General features: G+C 37.5%; 1 protein-coding gene across 1 annotated transcript; it reads right to left on the bottom strand.

Moving 5' to 3' along the window:
* Positions 1-20,723: 20,723 nt before the first annotated feature.
* LOC131637015 (uncharacterized) lies at positions 20,724-22,552 on the bottom strand. Its single transcript, XM_058907581.1, has 5 exons — positions 21,897-22,552; positions 21,677-21,797; positions 21,301-21,591; positions 21,123-21,224; positions 20,724-20,909 (listed from the first exon to the last, which is right to left on the bottom strand). Exons 1-5 carry the CDS (start codon positions 22,550-22,552, stop codon positions 20,724-20,726), a joined length of 1,356 nt encoding a protein of 451 aa, XP_058763564.1.
* Between the last annotated feature and the right edge of the window lie 2,003 nt (positions 22,553-24,555).

The following is a 24,555-nucleotide window of genomic DNA, read 5'->3' as shown; positions in this document are numbered from 1 at the left end:
TCTCACCCTAAATTAGGATTTGCAGCTTTACAATGATGAGAGACTAGTATGCTATTTATAATAAAACCTAACATACTAACTAATGGGATTTTTCAGCAAGGCCCATTACACAAGTCAACTTAATAAACAAGCTAACTTAACAAATTAGGGTTTAAACACTAAAACCTAATTTAACATGCTAACAACCCTAGCATCTTAGACATCTGCATGCTAGACCCATCTTCGACTACAGCATGCACACTTCGACACCAGCATGTGAACAATCCTTCGACTTCATGCTTAACTCTGTCGAACCAAGAAGCTACCCTTCGACAATACTAGAGTTCGATCCAATATCTCACAAATCTCCACCTTGGACCTAACTCTACAACTTCAAGGAACAAACTAGCTTTCTTCATGCAGCTTTATCAACTGCATACAGTGGAAAAACTTGCAACTCGGCAATGTCTTGGTGATCATATCAGCAGCATTGTCTTCAGTCGAAACCTTCAGCACTTGGACTTCTCCACGCTCGATTACTCCTCTGACGAAATGCAGCCTCACATCAATGTGCTTAGTTCGCTCATGATAGGCTGAATTCTTTGACAGGTGTATTGCACTTTGACTATCACATTTAACAGTGATACCTCGACCTTGAAGTTTCAGCTCCTTCGCAAAACCTTCAAGCCACAATGCTTCTTTCACAGCTTCAGTTAGGGCAATATACTCCGCTTCAGTGGTTGATAGAGCAACAACCTTCTGAAGTGTTGCTTTCCAACTAATTGCAGTGCCAAACATAGTGAAAACATATCCAGAAATAGATTTTCTGGAATCCATACAATCTGCATAATCAGAGTCGACATATCCTTCTATTACTGCTTTACTATCTTCACCCAAGGCTCCACCATAAATTAGGACTCTATTCAGAGACCCATTTATGTACCTTAAAATCCACTTCAATGCTTGCCAGTGAGCCTTTCCAGGATTCGCCATGTACCTGCTTACAAGACTGACTGCGTAAGCTATGTCGGGTCTAGTACAAACCATAGCATACATCAAAGAACCAACTATATTAGCATACGGAATGCTATTCATATAGGCTCTTTCGACATCAGTACTGGGACACAGATCAATACTCAGCTTGAATTGAGGGTTTGTTGGAGTCACAACTGGCTTCGAATTCGACATACCAAACTTTTCAAGAATCTTCCGTAGATATGCCTTTTGAGATAAGCATAACTTCGACTTCTTTCTATCTCTTCGAATGTCAATTCCAAGAATCCTGGAAGCAGCTCCCAGATCCTTCATATCGAACTCCTTATTGAGTTCAGCCTTCACCCTCGTCACATCTTCAACATTGTTGCTTGCTATGAGAATATCATCCACATAAAGCAACAAAATAACAAATGAATTACCAGATCGAAATATGAAGTAAACGCAGTGGTCGAACTGACTTCTAATGAAACTTATGCGTGCCATGAACTTGTCGAATCTCCTATTCCACTGTCGAGGAGATTGTTTTAGCCCATACAAAGATCTCTTTAACTTGCACACATAATCTTCCTTCCCCTTTTCGACATACCCTTCAGGCTGCCTCATCAGGATCGTTTCATCTAAATCACCATACAAGAACGCAGTCTTCACATCCATCTGTTCCAGTTCAAGATCGAACTGTGCCACCATGGCAAGCAACATTCGAATGGACCTATGCTTCACAACAGGAGAAAACACATCATTGAAGTCGACACCTTCTTTCTGAGTGAAACCCCTTGCAGCTAACCTTGCCTTGTATCTTTTCGACGTCACTCCTTCAATTCCTTCCTTAACTTTGAAAATCCATTTACAGCTGACTAACCTTGCCCCAGCAGGTTTCTTGATCAGTTCCCAGGTATGATTATCATGAAGAGATTTCATCTCATCATCCATGGCCTTCAGCCATTCAGTCTTATATCGACTCCTCATAACTTCCTTATAGTATCTAGGTTCTTCGTCTAGAACCTCACTTGCAGAGATTAAGGCATAAGCTATAAGATCTGCATATCCAAGTCTCTGAGGTGGCTTGATGACTCTTCTCGACCTATCTCTCAACAATAGGTAGTTGTCATACCCCAATTTTTGCCCCATACATTTTATTCCACTAGATCATTTGCATATCATTCATTCACTCACTAAGACATGAGTTCAAACAATTGACATTCGTACAAAATCGGTTTTTTTTTGCATGGTTTAAGCTGGGTATATCAATTAAGCGTGATTCGAGTGTTGGTTCTAGTGGAAAGAAATCAGGGTTTTTCTATTTCATCAATATGTTGATTCAGTTTATGAATTCAAGAATCATTTTGGTCATGATCATTGGTTTAGGGTGAGGTTGTGCTTCTTTGCGTTTGAGAATTCAAGATTAAGTGTCAATTTCGCAAAAGAAAGGCAAATGTTTGATTCAAGAATTCGAGAGACAAAGTTTGTATGTTTTTGACAATATTATAGGTTAACTTATAAGATAATTTCTTTAAGTTATAAGAGATACTTGTCATCTAAATACAAGGTCCATGGATCTAAACATGAAGCCATTTCAAGTCACAAGGTTCCACTCTCCATTCAATTCCCAATAGCTTTACATCTTACAAGAAAAAGAAAGATCACATTTTGATTCCATCTTGGACATTTCAAGAACAAATTGTATTCAATCGCAATTATATCTTACAAAGAGATGGAAGCTTCATTCCAAATTCATTTGAAAATTATAAGGATTACAAGTCATATTCTACAAATCCTTAATCATTTGATTTAAGAAATTACAATCAAGTTGCACAAAATATAAAAATCGGTCCTAAAGCCTAAACCAAAAGCTATAAGTATTGAGTCCAATCGTTCTTTTTTCCATATTTTTTGCGAAAGTCTTCAAGCATTCTCCGATCTTTGAACTTTCAACCAATGCTTTCAACGTTCTTGCATAAGTATTCCACGAAATGTACCTTGAATCAAAAAAAGCAAAGTCCTTATTTGAATCACAAAGTGACATAACATCAAGATAGGGGGCAGCCATACAAGTATGACCATACAAGCCCATTTACATGATTCAAACACAACAAAAATCAGCAAAGGATATGTTTATGCAGGCCCACTAATAGTTGGTTCAAAGCAACAAAATAAACCCAATTTCAAAAAGAAAAAGAAGAGGGAAAATGCAAAACATTGGTACAGCAGAAAAAGTGAAGAATAGCAAGAAAATGGCAAGACCAAAACTGTTATGCAAAAGCTCACTGCAGAATTTCCCAAACTGATTCCAAACCAGATTTTGAATCCATCCTAACCTAGAATGATGTCCAAACCTAAGCACTATATATGTTCACTGTTTCATTGAAGAGAGAGGGAGGAAACCAAAAGGAGAAATCGGCAGCCCCCCACTTTCACTTCAAGAAAACCCTAACCTATCACTTAAAGCTCAAGAATATACCAAGAAATACTCAGTTTTCACATTGAAACTCTGAGATATTTGAGCATAGCCTCCCTGCATACAACTAAGCCACTTAATCACAGTTCAGACTTATAGAAGAAGAGTTCTTGACAGACATAAAGAAAGCTTATATATAAACTCTATCACCCCTATTCTCAGATTAAGGTACTTGTTCAAACCTATATAGAAACTCTGCGAAATGTTGAAAATACTTTGTACCTGATTGCCTCTTTTATGTGCTTCTGCCTATACATTTTGTGTCCATCTGATGCCATATTTGAACTTAACCGATTCACCAATGAAAAGCACAAAAAGGGAAAAGCTTCTTTCAGCTGAAATCCCATGATGCTGAGGTGATGTTGTGCTGCTGATTTGTTAAAGTTATTGACCTTTATTCGTTTTCTATTCTCCCTGTAATAACCAGATGCATCACTTAAAGAGGAGAGCTTGAAATCAAAACTGAATAACATGTTTTTTTGAGAGAAATTAATCAACCCTAACATAGTTATTGATTTAATAGCAAAGGGTAATAAGGGTCCAATTGTTGTTCTTACCTACGAGATTAATAGTGAGAGTCGATTGATATCCCTGTGAAGGACTGATTTGGTTCTGCACCATTTGAGTGTTGCTCTATTGTTCTCGAATCATGACAAGATCCTGAGAGATTTCAGAGAGCGGTCGAGAGAGAACCGAGACCGTTGTTGTTTCCGCAGCGAGAGTGAGAAATCGAGAGAGGCATAGAGGGATATTTTGTTTCCACTTCTCTGCGACATTGTTGTTACACCGAGAGAGCGGTGCGAGAGTGAGAGAGCAAGAGAAGCCGAGAGAGATGTGAGAGCTTCGAAAGCTCCATCGATCGAGAGAGAAACGCGAGCAGAGTATTGAGATCGAGAGATATTTGAGGATGTCGTGTTGTTTGTTGTTGTTCATCGAAACACAGAACGAGAGAGGAGGGAGAAAGACGAAAAAGCTGAGTCTGAAGGGTGAGGACCGTTTTTTTTAGAGAGAGGGGCAGATCTTTGTTTCTTAGATTTTAGGGTTTTCTTTTAATATTGTGGGCTTAAGTGCTTGAGGCCCATTGATTTTCCTTTGACTACTCCCTTATTTCGGTCAACACACCCCATGGCTGATTACATATTTGCTTTGGACTTTGGACAATTAGGCCCAGCGCCCCACTTTTTAATCACACCCCATTTGTGCTTTTTTAACCCATGTTGTATTTATTCTTTAATAATTTTATTTTTTTCTTTAACTCTTGTTTAAATTGCTTTTGTTTTCATAATATATTCAGAAATACAAAAATATTTTATTATGTAGTTTTATTAGATTTTCTCTTTATTTATAAAAAATACCAAAAATATTAGAATAATCTCTCAATCCAAAAATAAATAAACCTTGGTCCAACGCCAAGTCGATACAAATAATTTCTCGATTCAACGTCGAGTTTCTTTTCAAAAAATCTCTTCTTCTAATTAAATCAAAGCGGTCAAGTGACAAGAAGTGAACACCTCTTGAATACCTTGATCTTTTGAACTAAAACACTTTAATCAAACAAAGTGATCAAGTGACAAGAAGTGCACACCTCTTGAATACCTTGATCCTTTGAATCGAAACACATTAATCAAACTGAAAGATCCAGTGACAAGAAGTGCACACCTCTTGAATACCTTGATCTTTTGAACCAAAATAAAAATATTCTTTTTAATTAAATCGAAGTGATCAAGTGACAAGAAGTGCACACCTCTTGAATACCTTTGATCCTTTGAATAAAAATCTTTCTTAATTAAATCAAAGTGATTAAGTGACAAGGGGTGCACACCTCTTGAATATCTTTGATCCTTTGAATAATCTCCTTTCTTAATTAAATCGAAGTGATCGAGTGACAAGGGGTGCACACCTCTTGAATACCTTTGATCCTTTGAATCAAATATCAAAAATCTTTCTTAATTAAATCAAAGTGATTAAGTGACAAGGGGTGCACACCTCTTGAATACCTTTGATCCTTTGAATCAAACAAATCTTTCTTAATTAAATCAAAGTGATCGAGTGACAAGGGGTGCACACCTCTTGAATACCTTCGATCCTTTGAATCAAACGATTAAAAATCTTTCTTAATTAAATCAAAGCGATTGAGTGACAAGGGGTGCACACCTCTTGAATACCTTTGATCCTTTGAATCAAACCTTAAAAGTTATCTTTCTTAATTAAATCAAAGTGATCGAGTGACAAGGGGTGCACACCTCTTGAATACCTTTGATCCTTCGAACCAAACACTAAACATCCTTTATAAAATTAACCAACAAACTCGTAGTTTTTTATCCGAACTACGATCGCTCTGACTTTCCCATTGCACGAGGGAATACGTAGGCACAAGATACAAATGTCTTGGCGAGCACAATAATAAAAAATAAAAATCCTTTTTCTTTTATCGATTAATAAATTAAAGAACGCAAACATTACGCAAACACTCATTCATAAAACTAGCTAAATGGGTCCCATCGAGTACGATGGAGGTGAGGGATGCTAATACCTTCCCCTTGCTTAACCGACTCCCGAACCCTAATTTGGTTACAATGACCGTCTTATCCATTTGTTTTATTCATGGGTTTTATTCGATATTTTCCCTTTCCTTTTTGGAACAAATAAAGATCGGTGGCGACTCTGTTCTTTTTCGAGTGTGTAGACACCTCGAGTAATTTTTAGCGCTACAGAATTGGCGACTCTGCTGGGGACTATCCTAAGAGAGTCAACCCTAGTTTAGTTTATTTTATGTTTTAAGTGTTTGCTTTTGTTTGTTTATACTTGTGTTTTTATGCTTATGTTCTTTATATTTATTCTCGTATTATTTATGTTTCTTTACTCCTGTTTTACCGCTTTTATTTATTTCTGTATATACTCATTTGTGGATATGGGAATGATACCTGAGTGAAGCTCTCTACCCGAGCTTTTGAAAAACAAGAGAAAAACATAAGTTAGGAGGTGGTTGTGTAGTGCTAGTCCCCAAGGTGAACACCTTGAATGGCTAATACGAAAACCCCACTTGGAGGAGACTTGGTCATGAGATTTGTCATAAGATGGTTCGCCCATCGCATGGCCGAAATCTGATTTTGTCGCTAACTCCAAGGACCTTTTAGAACCCGTTCCATCTAAAGAAGTTATGTATCGATCCCCAAGGTGCACTCCTTGTCTGATTGATACAATAACCTCGCCTAGAGGTTGCATATTCATGAAGTTCGTTATAAGACGGTTCACCTGTCGCATGATGAAATTCTGATCATGCTTGGGTGCCTCTAGGAACCGTTATATCCAAAAACTTTAGAGCTAACCTTGTGAGGGGATTTTTTGGGTAAAGAACTTAGAACTATCCTAACTCAAGGAGCCTTCCTATAGGTTGTTTTGTTATCACGCTTTACATCCAATATTGCATGCCGTTGCATATCATTTGCATCATGCATACATCCATGTTGTCCTTATACCTCATTCCAACTGTCTCTTTCATTCAGTCACCCTCAATCGTCAAGTTGATTCCTCGAAACATTGACTAGAAACTGATTCCTCAAGACTATGGAAGAACTTCAACAAGACCAAAAGTTGTTGAGAGTGGAAGTTAGCCAGTTGAGGGAGCAGATGAAGCATATCATGGGAATTCTGGAAATCTTACTGAAAGGTGGAGAAATCTCTCCACCGATCATTGCACCAGAAGTGCATGCTCCTATAGCCCAAAGGTTGTATCATTCAGTGGTTGCTCAAGTGGAAGCCTATGGCCCGTCTCCTATGGATCTTCCTCAACCCTCCTTTTCAAAAATTCCTGATCAACAATCTTTGCCTATCCCTCGACAAAGGCAAGGTTATCAGTGGCAAGGAAAGAAGCTGAATAAAACATTGAGGAAACAACAAAAGAGGCCTCGCCGCTTTGATACTATTCCTATGACTTATACAGAGTTGTATCCTGTGTTGATTCAGAACTCATTGGTGGCTCCCAGACCAACCCGACCTGCAAAGTTTCCATTTCCCAAGGAATACGATCCAAACGTCAAGTGTGATTTTCATAGTGGGATATCAGGTCACTCCATTGAAGATTGCAATGTCCTGAAGGAAATAGTTCAAGATCTGATTGACAATGAGATACTCTCTTTCAAGGATATCAGTCCTAATATGGTCACCAATCCTATGCCATGATCAGTGTGATGACTTCCTGAATCGTCTCCTCAAAGCCAATCAAAGAAGATCATTGAGCCACTTTTATCATTTGCATTTGTAGTTTTTTCCTTGATTGCTAAGTGTTTATTTGCTTTTAAAAACATTGTTAAACTTAATGGTAGTATTAATGAAATGAATGCAAGTTTTGAATCAATCCATTCGTTTCACTCTGTTTTTTTACTTTCTTTACAAAAACAAAACCAAAATATGTCTTTGTTTCTCCCATTTCCTTTTCTTTATCGTACTTTTGTTTAAGCAAGTATTGGAGGGAGAATGATGAAAACAAAATACCCGAATTGAAGTAGTATGCTTTTAAATAAAACTTTGCTGACGATGTACAGGCATTGTTTCAAATCCCCAAACACTGGAGTTATAAGGAAGATAATCCCTCGTTAACCCCTTTGAGCCTAGGAGTTGGAGTTTATTTCTACAAGAAATTAAAAACCTTAATCTTGAACCTGGGGCAGGGTAGTTATTCAGTTACAATGATTAATTCATTTCCAAGAGAATCATGCATTTTTGAAGTAACCATCCCAAAAAGAGGTTCAACTGCGTCCTCTCTTCGTACACAATGTCGAAGAAGTAGTGAAAATCCAAAGCTTACGATGGTTGTTCTCCTTTGAACCATCAATGTGGCAGTCACAATCTATAAATTCTCAAATCAAATGAACAAACGTCACACAAGTTGTTCCAAAAAATAGAACTAAAAAAGAAGAAAAAATAGAAAGGCCTGCTAAGTCAAAACCTAAAAAGGAGACTTAGGCAAAAATTAGGGCATCCCGCTGGATTGAAAGATCATAAAAGATCATTGTCAAAAGAAAAGAAATAAAACGATTGTGTGACTTCTAAATAAGAATAGGTGACTGTCGCCTCAAAGGAAATTGGTTCTCAAACCAGCATTTGCAAATCCTCTTGGAAGTTGAATATATGTGTCAAATAACTGAACATAGGATTGGAGAACATCACGAAGAATGTGGTGGGTTAAAATTAAAATTTGAGCCTATATCCTTTGTTTCATAAATCGTGAACCTGGCCACGTTACAACCCTAAAAAGACCTAATTGAGGCAAGGTTTCTTTTGAAAGCATACTACTGCAAGGTTGTGTTAACCTGACTCCTAATTTATTTGATAATCATTTGTGTTGACATCATGCTGTCACGTTATCTTTCAAAAATTGAATTTCAAAAAAATTTCCTCATAAGGATTCACCTTTTGTTATACCTTTATCATCCAATAAATGATTTGTTTTCGAAATTTCCATATACGTTGCATTAAAATTACCATTTTGAATAAACTGTTTTATTTGCAAGTCAGCACTTAGCATTAAAGGAATTGCAGATGTGTGAAATTAGGAATCTGCAAGTGATTCAATCAGGGCACATTCTTCCCAAGCATAGTCAACTTGGGGCAAGTTATTTCAAGATCCGGTTGATCTGGGGCAGTTACCTCGAGACAAAGTCTCTCAAAGGCTCACACTGGGGCATGTTACATTACTGAAATGTTAAAGTCAGTCACTTGAAGGGCTCATCATTCAGGGGCAATCTTCTTCCAAGTGCCAAGCATAGGGGCATAAGATCTCAAATCCTCATTTACAACAGTGCATAAGATTCCTCAATGATTTGTGAATCATGATTTGTTTGGTTGATGGTGTTTCTCCTTCGGCTGGTTTATTTGCTGCATTATTGATAGTGTTTGAAACTTTAAGAATTTTGGGGGTTTTTTCCAGTCGATTTTTTAATTTCCCCAATGGAGTAAGCTGATTCCATTTTTTCCTAAGTGGTGGTCCTGATTCCCCAAGCAGTTTTGAAGCTTTTCCAACAATTGATGTTTCCAGTTTCGCTTTGGGTTATCCCAGTAAGCGTGGTTCCGCTGCTAGTAAGTTTCTCCGATAAGTGTGGTTTCCCTCTAGGGTTTATTTCCCTAATGGATGTTATTCCCATCAAATTTTTCTCATCTCCAGCATAAATTTATTTCTTCTAAAAGATGTTATAAAAGACAAAATCTATGTAGAAGTCTCCATCCAATTGAGATTAGTCGAGTATCTCGTTGTACTATGATGTTTTGAAGATCTCCAGTTTATCTGTTTTGTTCATTTTGTCAGCATATGCATGACATTCATACATCCATACTTACATCATTCATGCATATTTGCATTTCCTAATGATCCTAAATCCATTTTGGTTATTTTTATCACCAAGTAGTGTATTCCTTCCCTCCAATGGAGTGTCAGCCCTAAGCAGAAAAGTGTATATCCTTTATAAATTCCCCATTGAGTTTATCCTTCGTGGGAGTGTTTTGCTTTAGCTTTCCTTTCCATTTCGGATAGGATAAATCCTTAGATGAGCTTATTCCTCATGAGGAAGAGTCTTGGTTTACCGTTTCTCTCCAACTCATTCTTGGATTTCTTTTTCTCTAATCATTTAGACCTCTAAAATCAATGAAATTTGGATCAAGAGTGTATTTAATTTACACCTTTGATGAAGATCCATTCACCTTCAGTAAACGTTGGTGTATCTTTCATTTCTCTACCTTCAGTAAAAGTTGGTAGTTCACCTTCAGTAAACGTCGGTGATTCTTTGGTTTCTCTACCTTCAGTAAAAGTTGGTAGTTCACCTTCAGTATACGTCGGTGATTCTTTTGTTTCTCTACCTTCAGTAAAAGTCGGTAGTTCACCTTCAGTAAACGTCGGTGTATCTTTTGTTTCTCTACCTTCAGTAAACGTTGGTAGTTCACCTTCAGTAAACGTCGGTGTATCTTTCATTTCTCTACCTTCAGTAAACGTTGGTAGTTCACCTTCAGTAAACGTCGGTGATTCTTTTATTTCTCTACCTTCAGTAAAAGTCGGTAGTTCACCTTCAGTAAACGTCGGTGATTCTTTTATTTCTCTACCTTCAGTAAACGTTGGTAGTTCACCTTCAGTAAACGTCGGTGATTCTTTTGTTTCTCTACCTTCAGTAAAAGTTGGTAGTTCACCTTCAGTATACGTCGGTGATTCTTTTGTTTCTCTACCTTCAGTAAAAGTTGGTAGTTCACCTTCAGTAAACGTCGGTGATTCTTTTGTTTCTCTACCTTCAGTAAAAGTCGGTAGTTCACCTTCAGTAAACGTTGGTAGTTCACCTTCAGTAAACGTCGGTGATTCTTTTGTTTCTCTACCTTCAGTAAAAGTTGGTAGTTCACCTTCAGTATACGTCGGTGATTCTTTTGTTTCTCTACCTTCAGTAAAAGTTGGTAGTTCACCTTCAGTAAACGTCGGTGATTCTTTTGTTTCTCTACCTTCAGTAAAAGTCGGTAGTTCACCTTCAGTAAACGTCGGTGTATCTTTTGTTTCTCTACCTTCAGTAAACGTTGGTAGTTCACCTTCAGTAAACGTCGGTGTATCTTTCATTTCTCTACCTTCAGTAAACGTTGGTAGTTCACCTTCAGTAAACGTCGGTGATTCTTTTATTTCTCTACCTTCAGTAAAAGTCGGTAGTTCACCTTCAGTAAACGTCGGTGATTCTTTTATTTCTCTACCTTCAGTAAACGTTGGTAGTTCACCTTCAGTAAACGTCGGTGATTCTTTTGTTTCTCTACCTTCAGTAAAAGTTGGTAGTTCACCTTCAGTATACGTCGGTGATTCTTTTGTTTCTCTACCTTCAGTAAAAGTTGGTAGTTCACCTTCAGTAAACGTCGGTGATTCTTTTGTTTCTCTACCTTCAGTAAAAGTCGGTAGTTCACCTTCAGTAAACGTCGGTGTATCTTTTGTTTCTCTACCTTCAGTAAACGTTGGTAGTTCACCTTCAGTAAACGTCGGTGTATCTTTCATTTCTCTACCTTCAGTAAACGTTGGTAGTTCACCTTCAGTAAACGTAGGTAATTCTTTTATTTCTCTACCTTCAGTAAAAGTCGGTAGTTCACCTTCAGTAAACGTCGGTGATTCTTTTATTTCTCTACCTTCAGTAAAAGTCGGTAGTTCACCTTCATAAAACATCGGTGTGTCTTTTGTTTCTCCACCTTCAGTAAAAGTCGGTGCATCCTTTGTTTCTTTACCTATGAGGTATTTTCCCCTATAGGTTTGTAATCTCTTCTCCAGTTGGAGTTCGATTCCATTTCCAAGTGGACTTGGATATCCCTTTGTTGCAATCCCTTCCCCAGTTGGGTCGCTTTGTCGATTTTCCCTTGTGGAGTTCATTTGTCTTTTACTTTGTTTCTCTAGTGGTAGTTTGTCTCTTGTGACACCTTGTACCATTAATTTCCCTCATATGCATTCATACATATCATATGCATATTTGCGGTTCTTAGGGCCAAAAATTGTGTATTTTTGTATTTAAGTCCCTTCAATCACATCGAGACGAAGATTTCAATCTTCGTACCTCTAGATTGAAGACACTTAAATAGGGGCATTTGTGATACCCCAATTTTTGCCCCATACATTTTATTCCACTAGATCATTTGCATATCATTCATTCACTCACTAAGACATGAGTTCAAACAATTGACATTCGTACAAAATCGGTTTTTTTTTGCATGGTTTAAGCTGGGTATATCAATTAAGCGTGATTCGAGTGTTGGTTCTAGTGGAAAGAAATCAGGGTTTTTCTATTTCATCAATATGTTGATTCAGTTTATGAATTCAAGAATCATTTTGGTCATGATCATTGGTTTAGGGTGAGGTTGTGCTTCTTTGCGTTTGAGAATTCAAGATTAAGTGTCAATTTCGCAAAAGAAAGGCAAATGTTTGATTCAAGAATTCGAGAGACAAAGTTTGTATGTTTTTGACAATATTATAGGTTAACTTATAAGATAATTTCTTTAAGTTATAAGAGATACTTGTCATCTAAATACAAGGTCCATGGATCTAAACATGAAGCCATTTCAAGTCACAAGGTTCCACTCTCCATTCAATTCCCAATAGCTTTACATCTTACAAGAAAAAGAAAGATCACATTTTGATTCCATCTTGGACATTTCAAGAACAAATTGTATTCAATCGCAATTATATCTTACAAAGAGATGGAAGCTTCATTCCAAATTCATTTGAAAATTATAAGGATTACAAGTCATATTCTACAAATCCTTAATCATTTGATTTAAGAAATTACAATCAAGTTGCACAAAATATAAAAATCGGTCCTAAAGCCTAAACCAAAAGCTATAAGTATTGAGTCCAATCGTTCTTTTTTCCATATTTTTTGCGAAAGTCTTTAAGCATTCTCCGATCTTTGAACTTTCAACCAATGCTTTCAACGTTCTTGCATAAGTATTCCACGAAATGTACCTTGAATCAAAAAAAGCAAAGTCCTTATTTGAATCACAAAGTGACATAACATCAAGATAGGGGGGCAGCCATACAAGTATGACCATACAAGCCCATTTACATGATTCAAACACAACAAAAATCAGCAAAGGATATGTTTATGCAGGCCCACTAATAGTTGGTTCAAAGCAACAAAATAAACCCAATTTCAAAAAGAAAAAGAAGAGGGAAAATGCAAAACATTGGTACAGCAGAAAAAGTGAAGAATAGCAAGAAAATGGCAAGACCAAAACTGTTATGCAAAAGCTCACTGCAGAATTTCCCAAACTGATTCCAAACCAGATTTTGAATCCATCCTAACCTAGAATGATGTCCAAACCTAAGCACTATATATGTTCACTGTTTCATTGAAGAGAGAGGGAGGAAACCAAAAGGAGAAATCGGCAGCCCCCCACTTTCACTTCAAGAAAACCCTAACCTATCACTTAAAGCTCAAGAATATACCAAGAAATACTCAGTTTTCACATTGAAACTCTGAGATATTTGAGCATAGCCTCCCTGCATACAACTAAGCCACTTAATCACAGTTCAGACTTATAGAAGAAGAGTTCTTGACAGACATAAAGAAAGCTTATATATAAACTCTATCACCCCTATTCTCAGATTAAGGTACTTGTTCAAACCTATATAGAAACTCTGCGAAATGTTGAAAATACTTTGTACCTGATTGCCTCTTTTATGTGCTTCTGCCTATACATTTTGTGTCCATCTGATGCCATATTTGAACTTAACCGATTCACCAATGAAAAGCACAAAAAGGGAAAAGCTTCTTTCAGCTGAAATCCCATGATGCCGAGGTGATGTTGTGCTGCTGATTTGTTAAAGTTATTGACCTTTATTCGTTTTCTATTCTCCCTGTAATAACCAGATGCATCACTTAAAGAGGAGAGCTTGAAATCAAAACTGAATAACATGTTTTTTTGAGAGAAATTAATCAACCCTAACATAGTTATTGATTTAATAGCAAAGGGTAATAAGGGTCCAATTGTTGTTCTTACCTACGAGATTAATAGTGAGAGTCGATTGATATCCCTGTGAAGGACTGATTTGGTTCTGCACCATTTGAGTGTTGCTCTATTGTTCTTGAATCATGACAAGATCCTGAGAGATTTCAGAGAGTGGTCGAGAGAGAACCGAGACCGTTGTTGTTTCCGCAGCGAGAGTGAGAAATCGAGAGAGGCATAGAGGGATATTTTGTTTCCACTTCTCTGCGACATTGTTGTTACACCGAGAGAGCGGTGCGAGAGTGAGAGAGCAAGAGAAGCCGAGAGAGATGTGAGAGCTTCGAAAGCTCCATCGATCGAGAGAGAAACGCGAGCAGAGTATTGAGATCGAGAGAGATTTGAGGATGTCGTGTTGTTTGTTGTTGTTCATCGAAACACAGAACGAGAGAGGAGGGAGAAAGACGAAAAAGCTGAGTCTGAAGGGTGAGGACCGTTTTTTTTAGAGAGAGGGGCAGATCTTTGTTTCTTAGATTTTAGGGTTTTCTTTTAATATTGTGGGCTTAAGTGCTTGAGGCCCATTGATTTTCCTTTGACTACTCCCTTATTTCGGTCAACACACCCCATGGCTGATTACATATTTGCTTTGGACTTTGGACAATTAGGCCCAGCGCCCCACTTTTTAATCACACCCCATTTGTGCTTTTTTAACCCATGTTGTATTTATTCTTTAATAATTTTATTTTTTTCTTTAACTCTTGTTTAAATTGCTTTTGTTTTCATAATATATTCAGAAATACAAAAATATTTTATTATGTAGTTTTATTAGATTTTCTCTTTATTTATAAAAAATACCAAAAATATTAGAATAATCTCTCAATCCAAAAATAAATAAACCTTGGTCCAACGCCAAGTCGATACAAATAATTTCTCGATTCAACGTCGAGTTTCTTTTCAAAAAATCTCTTCTTCTAATTAAATCAAAGCGGTCAAGTGACAAGAAGTGAACACCTCTTGAATACCTTGATCTTTTGAACTAAAACACTTTAATCAAACAAAGTGATCAAGTGACAAGAAGTGCACACCTCTTGAATACCTTGATCCTTTGAATCAAAACACATTAATCAAACTGAAAGATCCAGTGACAAGAAGTGCACACCTCTTGAATACCTTGATCTTTTGAACCAAAATAAAAATATTCTTTTTAATTAAATCGAAGTGATCAAGTGACAAGAAGTGCACACCTCTTGAATACCTTTGATCCTTTGAATAAAAATCTTTCTTAATTAAATCAAAGTGATTAAGTGACAAGGGGTGCACACCTCTTGAATATCTTTGATCCTTTGAATAATCTCCTTTCTTAATTAAATCGAAGTGATCGAGTGACAAGGGGTGCACACCTCTTGAATACCTTTGATCCTTTGAATCAAATATCAAAAATCTTTCTTAATTAAATCAAAGTGATTAAGTGACAAGGGGTGCACACCTCTTGAATACCTTTGATCCTTTGAATCAAACAAATCTTTCTTAATTAAATCAAAGTGATCGAGTGACAAGGGGTGCACACCTCTTGAATACCTTCGATCCTTTGAATCAAACGATTAAAAATCTTTCTTAATTAAATCAAAGCGATTGAGTGACAAGGGGTGCACACCTCTTGAATACCTTTGATCCTTTGAATCAAACCTTAAAAGTTATCTTTCTTAATTAAATCAAAGTGATCGAGTGACAAGGGGTGCACACCTCTTGAATACCTTTGATCCTTCGAACCAAACACTAAACATCCTTTATAAAATTAACCAACAAACTCGTAGTTTTTTATCCGAACTACGATCGCTCTGACTTTCCCATTGCACGAGGGAATACGTAGGCACAAGATACAAATGTCTTGGCGAGCACAATAATAAAAAATAAAAATCCTTTTTCTTTTATCGATTAATAAATTAAAGAACGCAAACATTACGCAAACACTCATTCATAAAACTAGCTAAATGGGTCCCATCGAGTACGATGGAGGTGAGGGATGCTAATACCTTCCCCTTGCTTAACCGACTCCCGAACCCTAATTTGGTTACAATGACCGTCTTATCCATTTGTTTTATTCATGGGTTTTATTCGATATTTTCCCTTTCCTTTTTGGAACAAATAAAGATCGGTGGCGACTCTGTTCTTTTTCGAGTGTGTAGACACCTCGAGTAATTTTTAGCGCTACAGTAGTCATCGTCAGTTTCCTCAACTTCAGCATCTTCTGCTTCTTCTTCGACTTCATCTAGGATATGAAATTCAACATCAACATGCTCCACCTCAACAGGAATCTCTACCTGTTCCAGCTCTTCGTCAGATATTTCTGTACTTCGACCAACATCATCAGTTTTCTTAAAAGCCATTTCAGCTTCATTGAAAACTACATCTCGACTGGTGATACACCTCCTGTGACCTGGCTCTAGGCACCATAGCCTATAAGCTTTGACTCCTTCAGGGTATCCCATGAACATGCATTTCAGAGCTCTAGGTTCGACCTTGTCTTGCCTAATGTGAGCATAGGCTACGCATCCAAATACTCTCAGTTTGTCGAGATCTGGTGGATGTCCCGACCAAACTTCTTCAGGCGTCTTCATATCTAACGCTGTCGAAGGACATCTGTTTATCAGATATGTTGCTGTCGAAACAGCCTCAGCCCAGAACACCTTCGTTAACCCCGCACTAGTCAACATGCATCTGACTCTCTCCAAAATAGTTCGATTAAACCTTTCAGCCAAACCATTTTGCTGTGGAGTACCTGCAGTAGTTCTATGCCTTGCAATACCAGAGGCAGCACAAAAACTGTCGAATGCCTCATTGCAAAATTCAAGGCCATTGTCGGTTCTCAACCTCTTGACCTTTCTGCCAGTCTGATTTTCAACCAGAGTCTTCCAACTTTTGAAATTCTCAAAAGTTTCATCCTTAGTCTTCTGGATGAATACCCATAATTTTCTGGAATAATCATCTACTATGGATAGAAAATACCTTGCTCCTGAATGTGATGGACACCTTGCAGGCCCCCAAAGATCAGCATGGATGTAATCAAGGGATCCATGTGTTCTTTGTTTGCCTTTGTTGAACTTCACTCTGCAAGATTTTCCAAGTACACAGGGTTCACAAAACTTCAGCTTTTCGACTTTGTCTCCACCAAGCAGATTTTGTTTCCCTAATTCGACCAGGCCCCTTTCACTGACATGGCCCAATCTCATGTGCCAGATTTCTGTTTTCGACAAAGGTTTCGTGGATGCAACATTTGTCGAACCACTTACAACTTCAGCCTCAAGGGTATACAAGCCTTGTTTCTTCACGCCTCTCAAGACTTCCTTCGAACCCTTCATGACTCTTAGGATACTTTTCTCTCCTTGGAAAACATATCCTTTCTTGTCGAATTCACCAAGAGAAAGCAGATTTCTCTTCAAATCAGGAACATACCTGACTTTAGTCAACAACCTTATTGACTCATCATGGAGCTTGAATCTCACAGATCCAACACCTGCAATCTTGCAAGCCTTGTTGTTTCCCAGCAATACTGATCCACCATCTTGATCACATAATTCCCCGAACAAGTCTTTGTTTGGAGTCATGTGCCAAGTGCAACCTGAATCCATAATCCACTCCTTCTTAGAGTCACTGCTTGAAACCACAAGAACATCAGATGATTCGAAATCATCTTGAACAATGGCAGCGTTGCCATTATCCTTACCTCCATGATATTTCAAGCGTTCAGGGCACACCTTTCTTGTGTGACCCTCCTTCTTACAATGGTAGCATCTAATGCCAGATGCTTCGCCATTGTAAGTCTTCGACTGGCTTTTGCCTTTCTTCTTGTCTAACTTACCATCCTTTCGTAAGAGTTTTCCTTTAACGGCCAAACCTTCGCCAACAGTCGAAGGTTTATGCTCCTTTCGTTCATTCAAGTCCTTAGAGTACAAGGCTGATTGAACTTCTTCAAACGTCAGGGACTCCCTTCCATACAAGAGAGTTTCTTTGAAGTGAGCATGTGATCGAGGCAAAGAACACAGTAGTAACAGCGCTTGATCTTCATCATCGATCTTCACATCAATATTTTCAAGATCAAGAATCAGCTTGTTGAACATATCCAACTGCTCAGCCAATACTTTGTCTTCAATCATCTTGAATGAATACAAAGCTTGCTTCAGGTAGAGTCGATTTACCAGCAATTTGGTCATATACAAACTTTCAAGTTTCACCCATAACCCTGATGCCGTCGTCTCCTTTGATACCTGCCGGAGAACCTTATCACCAAGGCTCAACAAAATTGCGCTGTGTGCTTTCTCGATCATATTCGTCTTCTCCGCTGCCGTCAATTCTGCATTCATGGCTGCCTCTCCCTTCAACGCTTCCAAACAACCCTGCTGAACCAGTAGGGCTTTCATCTTCAAGCGCCACAGACCGAAATCATTCACTCCGGTGAACTTTTCAATCTCATACTTTGTTGAAGGCATCTTCTCCACGCTCACCGCACCAATTTGTTGTGAATTCAATGCCAAGAACAAAGTATAAAACAAGGAAGAATAAAGGACAAGGAAGAAGAGGAACACAAGAATTGGTTATAACTGCTATTCTTTCACTTTCTCTTAAAACAAGATTACAAGTTTACAAGAATAACAAATAACCTCTCTCACCCTAAATTAGGATTTGCAGCTTTGCAATGATGAGAGACTAGTATGCTATTTATAATAAAACCTAACATACTAACTAATGGGATTTTTCAGCAAGGCCCATTACACAAGTCAACTTAATAAACAAGCTAACTTAACAAATTATGGTTTAAACACTAAAACCTAATTTAACATGCTAACAACCCTAGCATCTTCGACATCTGCATGCTAGACCCATCTTCGACTACAGCATGCACACTTCGACACCAGCATGTGAACAATCTTTCGACTTCATGCTTAACTCTGTCGAACCAAGAAGCTACCCTTCGACAATAGTAGAGTTCGATCCAATATCTCACAAAACTCTAACTATAATACTAAATTTGTTGATAGGTACCTAACATAACATCCATTTTATTTTTCCATTTATTCACTCTTATTAGCCAACCGTTATTTTGCTGATTAAGCACTTATCTTGCATTCAATGTATTATTATCTTCGTCCCAAAATAAAGTTGCATTTGTGAAAATTATTTGTTCTAAAATAAGTGCCGCTTTTTATTTTCAATGTAATTTTAATTGTCTTTCAATGATATACCCTCTAATTAATACTCATAATTTACTATTTCTCTTGCCTTGCATTAATACTAATTAAAATAAACCAATAAAGGATATTTGTGTGGAAGTGTCAAGTATGACACTTATTTTGGGATGGATGGAATAATTTTCTTCTTCCTTCTTATGTTTTATTCTGGAATGTGCTATTTTCTATTTTCTAATTTGATTTTTCAAAGTTTGTTATATCATAAAATTTTTTTTTAATGTGAAATCATTAATTTTTTTATCAATTGTGAAAATCATGAAAGGATGTTTGTTAGAATTTCCATATTCTTATTCATTTAACATAATAAGAAATTTTTATAGAAGCAAACTTAATGATTTGACTATTATAATGTCATACTTTTGAAAAAAAAACTATTGGGAAGGAGAAAATATCAAATCATATATTTTAAAAAATAATAATTTTTTCGTGTTGAGTCAAAAAGATTTAATACTTGTTAACTTTAAAACTTTTTTTTTTAATAGGCAATTGATTAAAGAAATCGCACTAGGGGTGCAACCCTTACAACCAAAAAATTCTAATAAGAGTTGTAACTATTAACACTACAAAAAATCACGTCTGTAGCGACGTGGAATCCATGACACAACATGGAAAATAACGTCAGAACCTAAAATTAGCGACATGATCACACACGTCGCCTGGAAGTGCGTGGGAACTTTATTGTGTTGTGTTAATCACGTCACAACTTTGTGACATGGTAGGGACGTCGCTAATTCTGCACAATTACCAAACCTTTATCTGCAACTGGGACAGACAAAGTCTGCAAAAAGCAGGATGGCACAATATACGAAGAAAAGTTGTGGCGTGTTTTCCATGTCACTGACTTGTGACATGTAAAACACGTCGCTAATTTTGAAATTAATTTTGAAAGTTGCGACGTGTTTTACATGTCACAAGTCAGTGACATGGAAAACACGCCACAAATATTAAAATCTTTTTAAAAAAAATCTGATTTTTATTATTAATATTATTTGTTGGAAATTAATAAATATTAATAAAAATATTTATTTAGTTAAATTAATAATAATAATAATAGACTAAATACAAAAATATATTAAATTACTAAAATAAATTATATTTATAATATAATATCCAAAATACTACCATATAATAAATAAAATTTTGTTATCTCACACAATTTTAATTTAAAATAAAAATAAAATTCATCCTAAAAAATCATCACCGGGATCGGGATAATTATCAAGGTTGAAATCATCATCATTCTCTTGCACAGTGTCAGCTGCTCCCACGTTTCCTCTAGACTGTTGACCACCACTTTGTTGAGACTGCATAAATAACCGCATTTGTTGTTGCATCTCTGCTTGCATCTTCGCCATTGCCTCCATTTGTTGTTGTTGCATCTCTGCTTGCATCTTAGCCATTGCCTCTATTTGCCGTTGTTGCCCCTCCACTTGTGCTTTTAGCGCCGCCTCACGTTCATCCATTTGGGCCTTTAGCTCCGCCTCACGTTGCGCTAACTCGCGTCTCGCCTCAGTTAGAGCCAACTGTCTTATTGTTTCCATTACTTGCGGTGCCAATTGTGTTGGACGTGACGATCCTTCCCCATCTCTAACTTTTTGAAATAAATTTCAATCTCCACTTCTCAAGCTTCCCGCCAAATTTCCCGCACCAAAAAAACATCCATTAGGCCCTTTTCCGTCAATGACTTCACTCCAAATATAAAAATCAACATCTTGATGAAGCGGCTCTCCTTCTCTAGAAGTATATTTGGGATTAGCGACCAAAAAATCCACAAGCTTTGTTTGATAATCCTCCTACACATAAAATAGAATAAAAATTATGTATATATAACTTCAATTAAATTATATTAAATAATAAATTGAAAATTAGTTGCCACGTGATTTACATGCCACAACATCATAGTTGCCACATGAAAATCACGCCGGAACTTTTTAGTTGCCACGTGAAAATAACATCACAAAATTGCCATTAAATATAAAAAAAAAAAAAAAAATTGAATAACTTACCAAAGCTTTTCGAGTACGCTCGTCAACTAAATCACCCGATTTTTTTGTCCTAGTTTCTTTAACCAACTCGATCATGAGTGGTTGTCTCCCCAACCTTTTAGCCTAAAAAATAAAATTAACTTTAATTAAAAAACAAATAATTAATCAAAACATAACTTTAAAAAGTGACAATAATTACCATGCGTCGAGAATGTTCGTAAGTGCTTATACTTCCAACTGCATTAAGGTGACCTCCTTTTTCAGATGCCCTCATTTTTTTAGCATTTTCAGACTTAGCTTTAAATTCCTTTGAATTCCAATATGCAATAAGTTTTTCAAGAACTTCTTGGCCCAACCACCCAGGACGACTACCATCACGTTCCCAACGCTTTCTAACATTTCGCAACGTGTCAGAAAGTCTTTTTGATGTTCTGCTGAAATAATTTTTTTTAACAAGTTTCTCGCTCATTGGATCCCACGTACACTTTTCCTGAATACATTAAAATAAACTGTTAGAAAACTATAGTAAAAAAAATTTAAAAAAACAATGACTCAAAAAAATATATTAATTGTACCTTAAAGCAATTAAACCAAGCATCTTTATTTGTAACATCTCCAAAAGTCGTCCAAGCTTCTTTATACATTTGCTGAATCACATAGTACACACACCTGGCAGCAGTTCGACTCGGCCCAAACCTAAACAACAATTATGTTAATTAGCATGCATTAAATATAAATTTATATTAAAAAAAGGAAATGTAAACTTAATAAAAATTTAATATATAAGATACTTACGAATTTCCAGCGGGCCAAATATAATATCTACCGTCAATGATATGAATCTCACTCGGATCATCCTCCCCCTGAACATCGTCACCATCAGACTGAACATCATCTGCATCCTGCACAGTATCATCCCCACCCGGCTCCACATGATCATCCTCACGTGCAGGTATATGAGTGGGATGCGGGGTGTGGGATCCCCCAGTCTGCTGGAAGCGTGGGGGCATCGGTGTCTGCTGGAAGGATAAGGGCACCTGTGTGGGATATGGAGTGTGGGATCCTCTAGTCTGCTGGAATCCTGGGGGCACCTGTGTGTTAGGTGGAAAGCTAGCAGATCCTCCAGTCTGCTGGAATCCTGGGGGCACCTGTGTGTTAGGTGGAAAACTATATCCTCCAGTCTGCTGGTATGATGAAAAACTAGGTCCTGCAGTCTGCTGAAACGGATAACTAAAGTCCATAGGTGGGCGAATAAAAGATGGTGACCCAGACATAGGCCTCCCCTGAGAGGAGAGTAATGACGTAAGAGGTTGGGTACTGGCCATGGACATGTAACCTGCTAACTGACTCTGTGGGGGGGGGGGGCACACTGCTGTCTGAGGAGACTGGCATACTACTGCTCTTGGGCGTCGGGTCTTCTTACCCTTACCCTTCTCAGATCGGGATGACATTTTACCTATTTATTGAGAATAAACAATTAATAAAATATATACATTCACACAAATATATTCAAACATGTTTTCATTAACACATTCAATAGATGGTTCATTAAGTAAAATTACAAAAAACACATTCTCTTATAAATACATTTATTATTCTAAATCTACAGGCTCTTCATACATATCATTATCATCATTTGATGTGATACTATCCTCAGACCCAACGCCTTCGTGCTCTTCATTCACATTATCTTCAACCAACAATACAGAAGCATCAACTTCATACCCATCATTTGTTATATCAGACAAATTGGTAATTTGCTCAACTGCAATGACATCATTAATTGGTCCAACTTCATCAACTTGGTAAGCAAGATCTTCCACTAGATCGTCAGTTTCAATATGGCCTATTGGTTTTGTTTTTATAACAACACACAACCCTCGCTTACGTGGCACAAATGAAGGATAAGGAACATAATAAACTTGCCTAACAAGATGTGACATTATGAAAGGGTCGTACTCTTTGTACCTTCGCTCCATTTGAATCTCAACAGTACCATATGTCTTGTCTATTTTTGTGCCTCTATTATGGCGTAACAAATTATGGCGTAACAAATTATCTTTCCAATACGGGAGGTCCCAAAATATACTTCTTTTTGTCCAATTGTGCTCGACCCCGTATCCTGGAATTCTACATGCTTTACCCGTATCTGTGAATTTTGGGTGGTGACAAACTTGTTCCCATACTGCACCCGGTGACAGACGAGGCGGAGGAAGATCGTTTACCACTTCGTCTTTTTTGAAATCTGTCTTATTTCTTCTATAGGTATGATTTATTGGTAAGAATCGGCGATGACAATCAAACCACGAGCTCTTCCCCCCTTTCTCTAACGTAAACGCCGTAGAGCTTCCCATGCAATGCGGACAACCCATTTTTCCATGTGTACCCCAACCAGACAACATGCCATAGGCTGGAAAGTCGTTAATCGTCCATATCAAGGTTGCTCGCAAAGTAAATTTTTGTTTACGAGATATATCATAGGTGCATACTCCAGTCCACAACCTTTTCAAATCATCAATTAGAGGTTGTAAGTACACATCAATTCCAACTTTTGGACTCGACGGTCCTGGAATGATACATGTCAGAAACATGTACGGTTTTGTCATGCACATCTCAGGAGGGAGGTTGTAAGGGGTTACAATAACTGGCCAACAAGAATATGCGGTTCCCGACCCTTGGACATATGGAGTAAATCCATCAGAGCATAAACCAAGCCTGACATTTCTAGGTTCAGCGGCAAAATCAGGATGTATTCGATCAAAGTGCTTCCAAGCCTCGCCATCAGATGGATGTCGCATAGTTCCCAGACTTGTTTTGTTTGTATGATGCCATGTCATCTGACTTGCACTATGCATTGAAGCAAACATTCTTTGTAACCTTGGTATGATCGGAAGATAAAACATGGACTTCACTGCGACACGTGTTTGCTTACGGTCAACAGCTTTACTTTGAATTTGATATCTTGGACTATCACAAAACTTACATTCCTCCAACAATCCATCATTAGTACCAAACTCATTGTCATAAAACAACATGCAACCATTACTGCAACAATCAATTTTTCTTACGTTTAAACCCAACTTCGACACCAACTTCTTTGCATCTTTAAATGTTGTAGGTAAGTTGTCTTTCATAGGAGTTGAGTCCAACATCATTTTTGCGAAGAATTCCAAACACTGATCTGGAACATTCCAATTTGCCTTAGCAGCCAATAATCTCACACACATTGATAATTTTGAATCTGAAGACCCCTCAAACAACGGTATATTCATCTCATTCAACAACTGATAAAATCTCTGCGCTTCCTCATTTGGCAACTCTTCCCCATCAAAATCTTCAGGTTGATCATAGGCCACGTTCACGCCAAAAGCATCCTCAACCATCTCACCGATCATATTAAAGTTTTCCTCATATTCCATAGCCGGTCTACTGCTTGAAGCATGAGTATTACTAG

Source organism: Vicia villosa, unplaced genomic scaffold (assembly GCF_029867415.1).
Source record: "Vicia villosa cultivar HV-30 ecotype Madison, WI unplaced genomic scaffold, Vvil1.0 ctg.001890F_1_1, whole genome shotgun sequence".
Lineage (NCBI taxonomy): Eukaryota > Viridiplantae > Streptophyta > Magnoliopsida > Fabales > Fabaceae > Vicia > Vicia villosa.
Note: the sequence above shows the minus strand (reverse complement) of the source record. Positions and strands in the feature narration are given on the sequence as shown.

Excerpts from the sequence above, each read along its gene's own strand:
- LOC131637015 (XM_058907581.1), bottom strand. The coding sequence starts at position 22,552 with ATGTCATCCCGATCTGAGAAGGGTAAGGGTAAGAAGACCCGACGCCCA. Across the intron at positions 21,592-21,676 it reads CTTGGTTTAATTGCTTTAAG|GAAAAGTGTACGTGGGATCC; the intron begins GTACAATTAATA and ends TAATGTATTCAG. Across the intron at positions 21,225-21,300 it reads ACGAACATTCTCGACGCATG|GCTAAAAGGTTGGGGAGACA; the intron begins GTAATTATTGTC and ends TTTATTTTTTAG.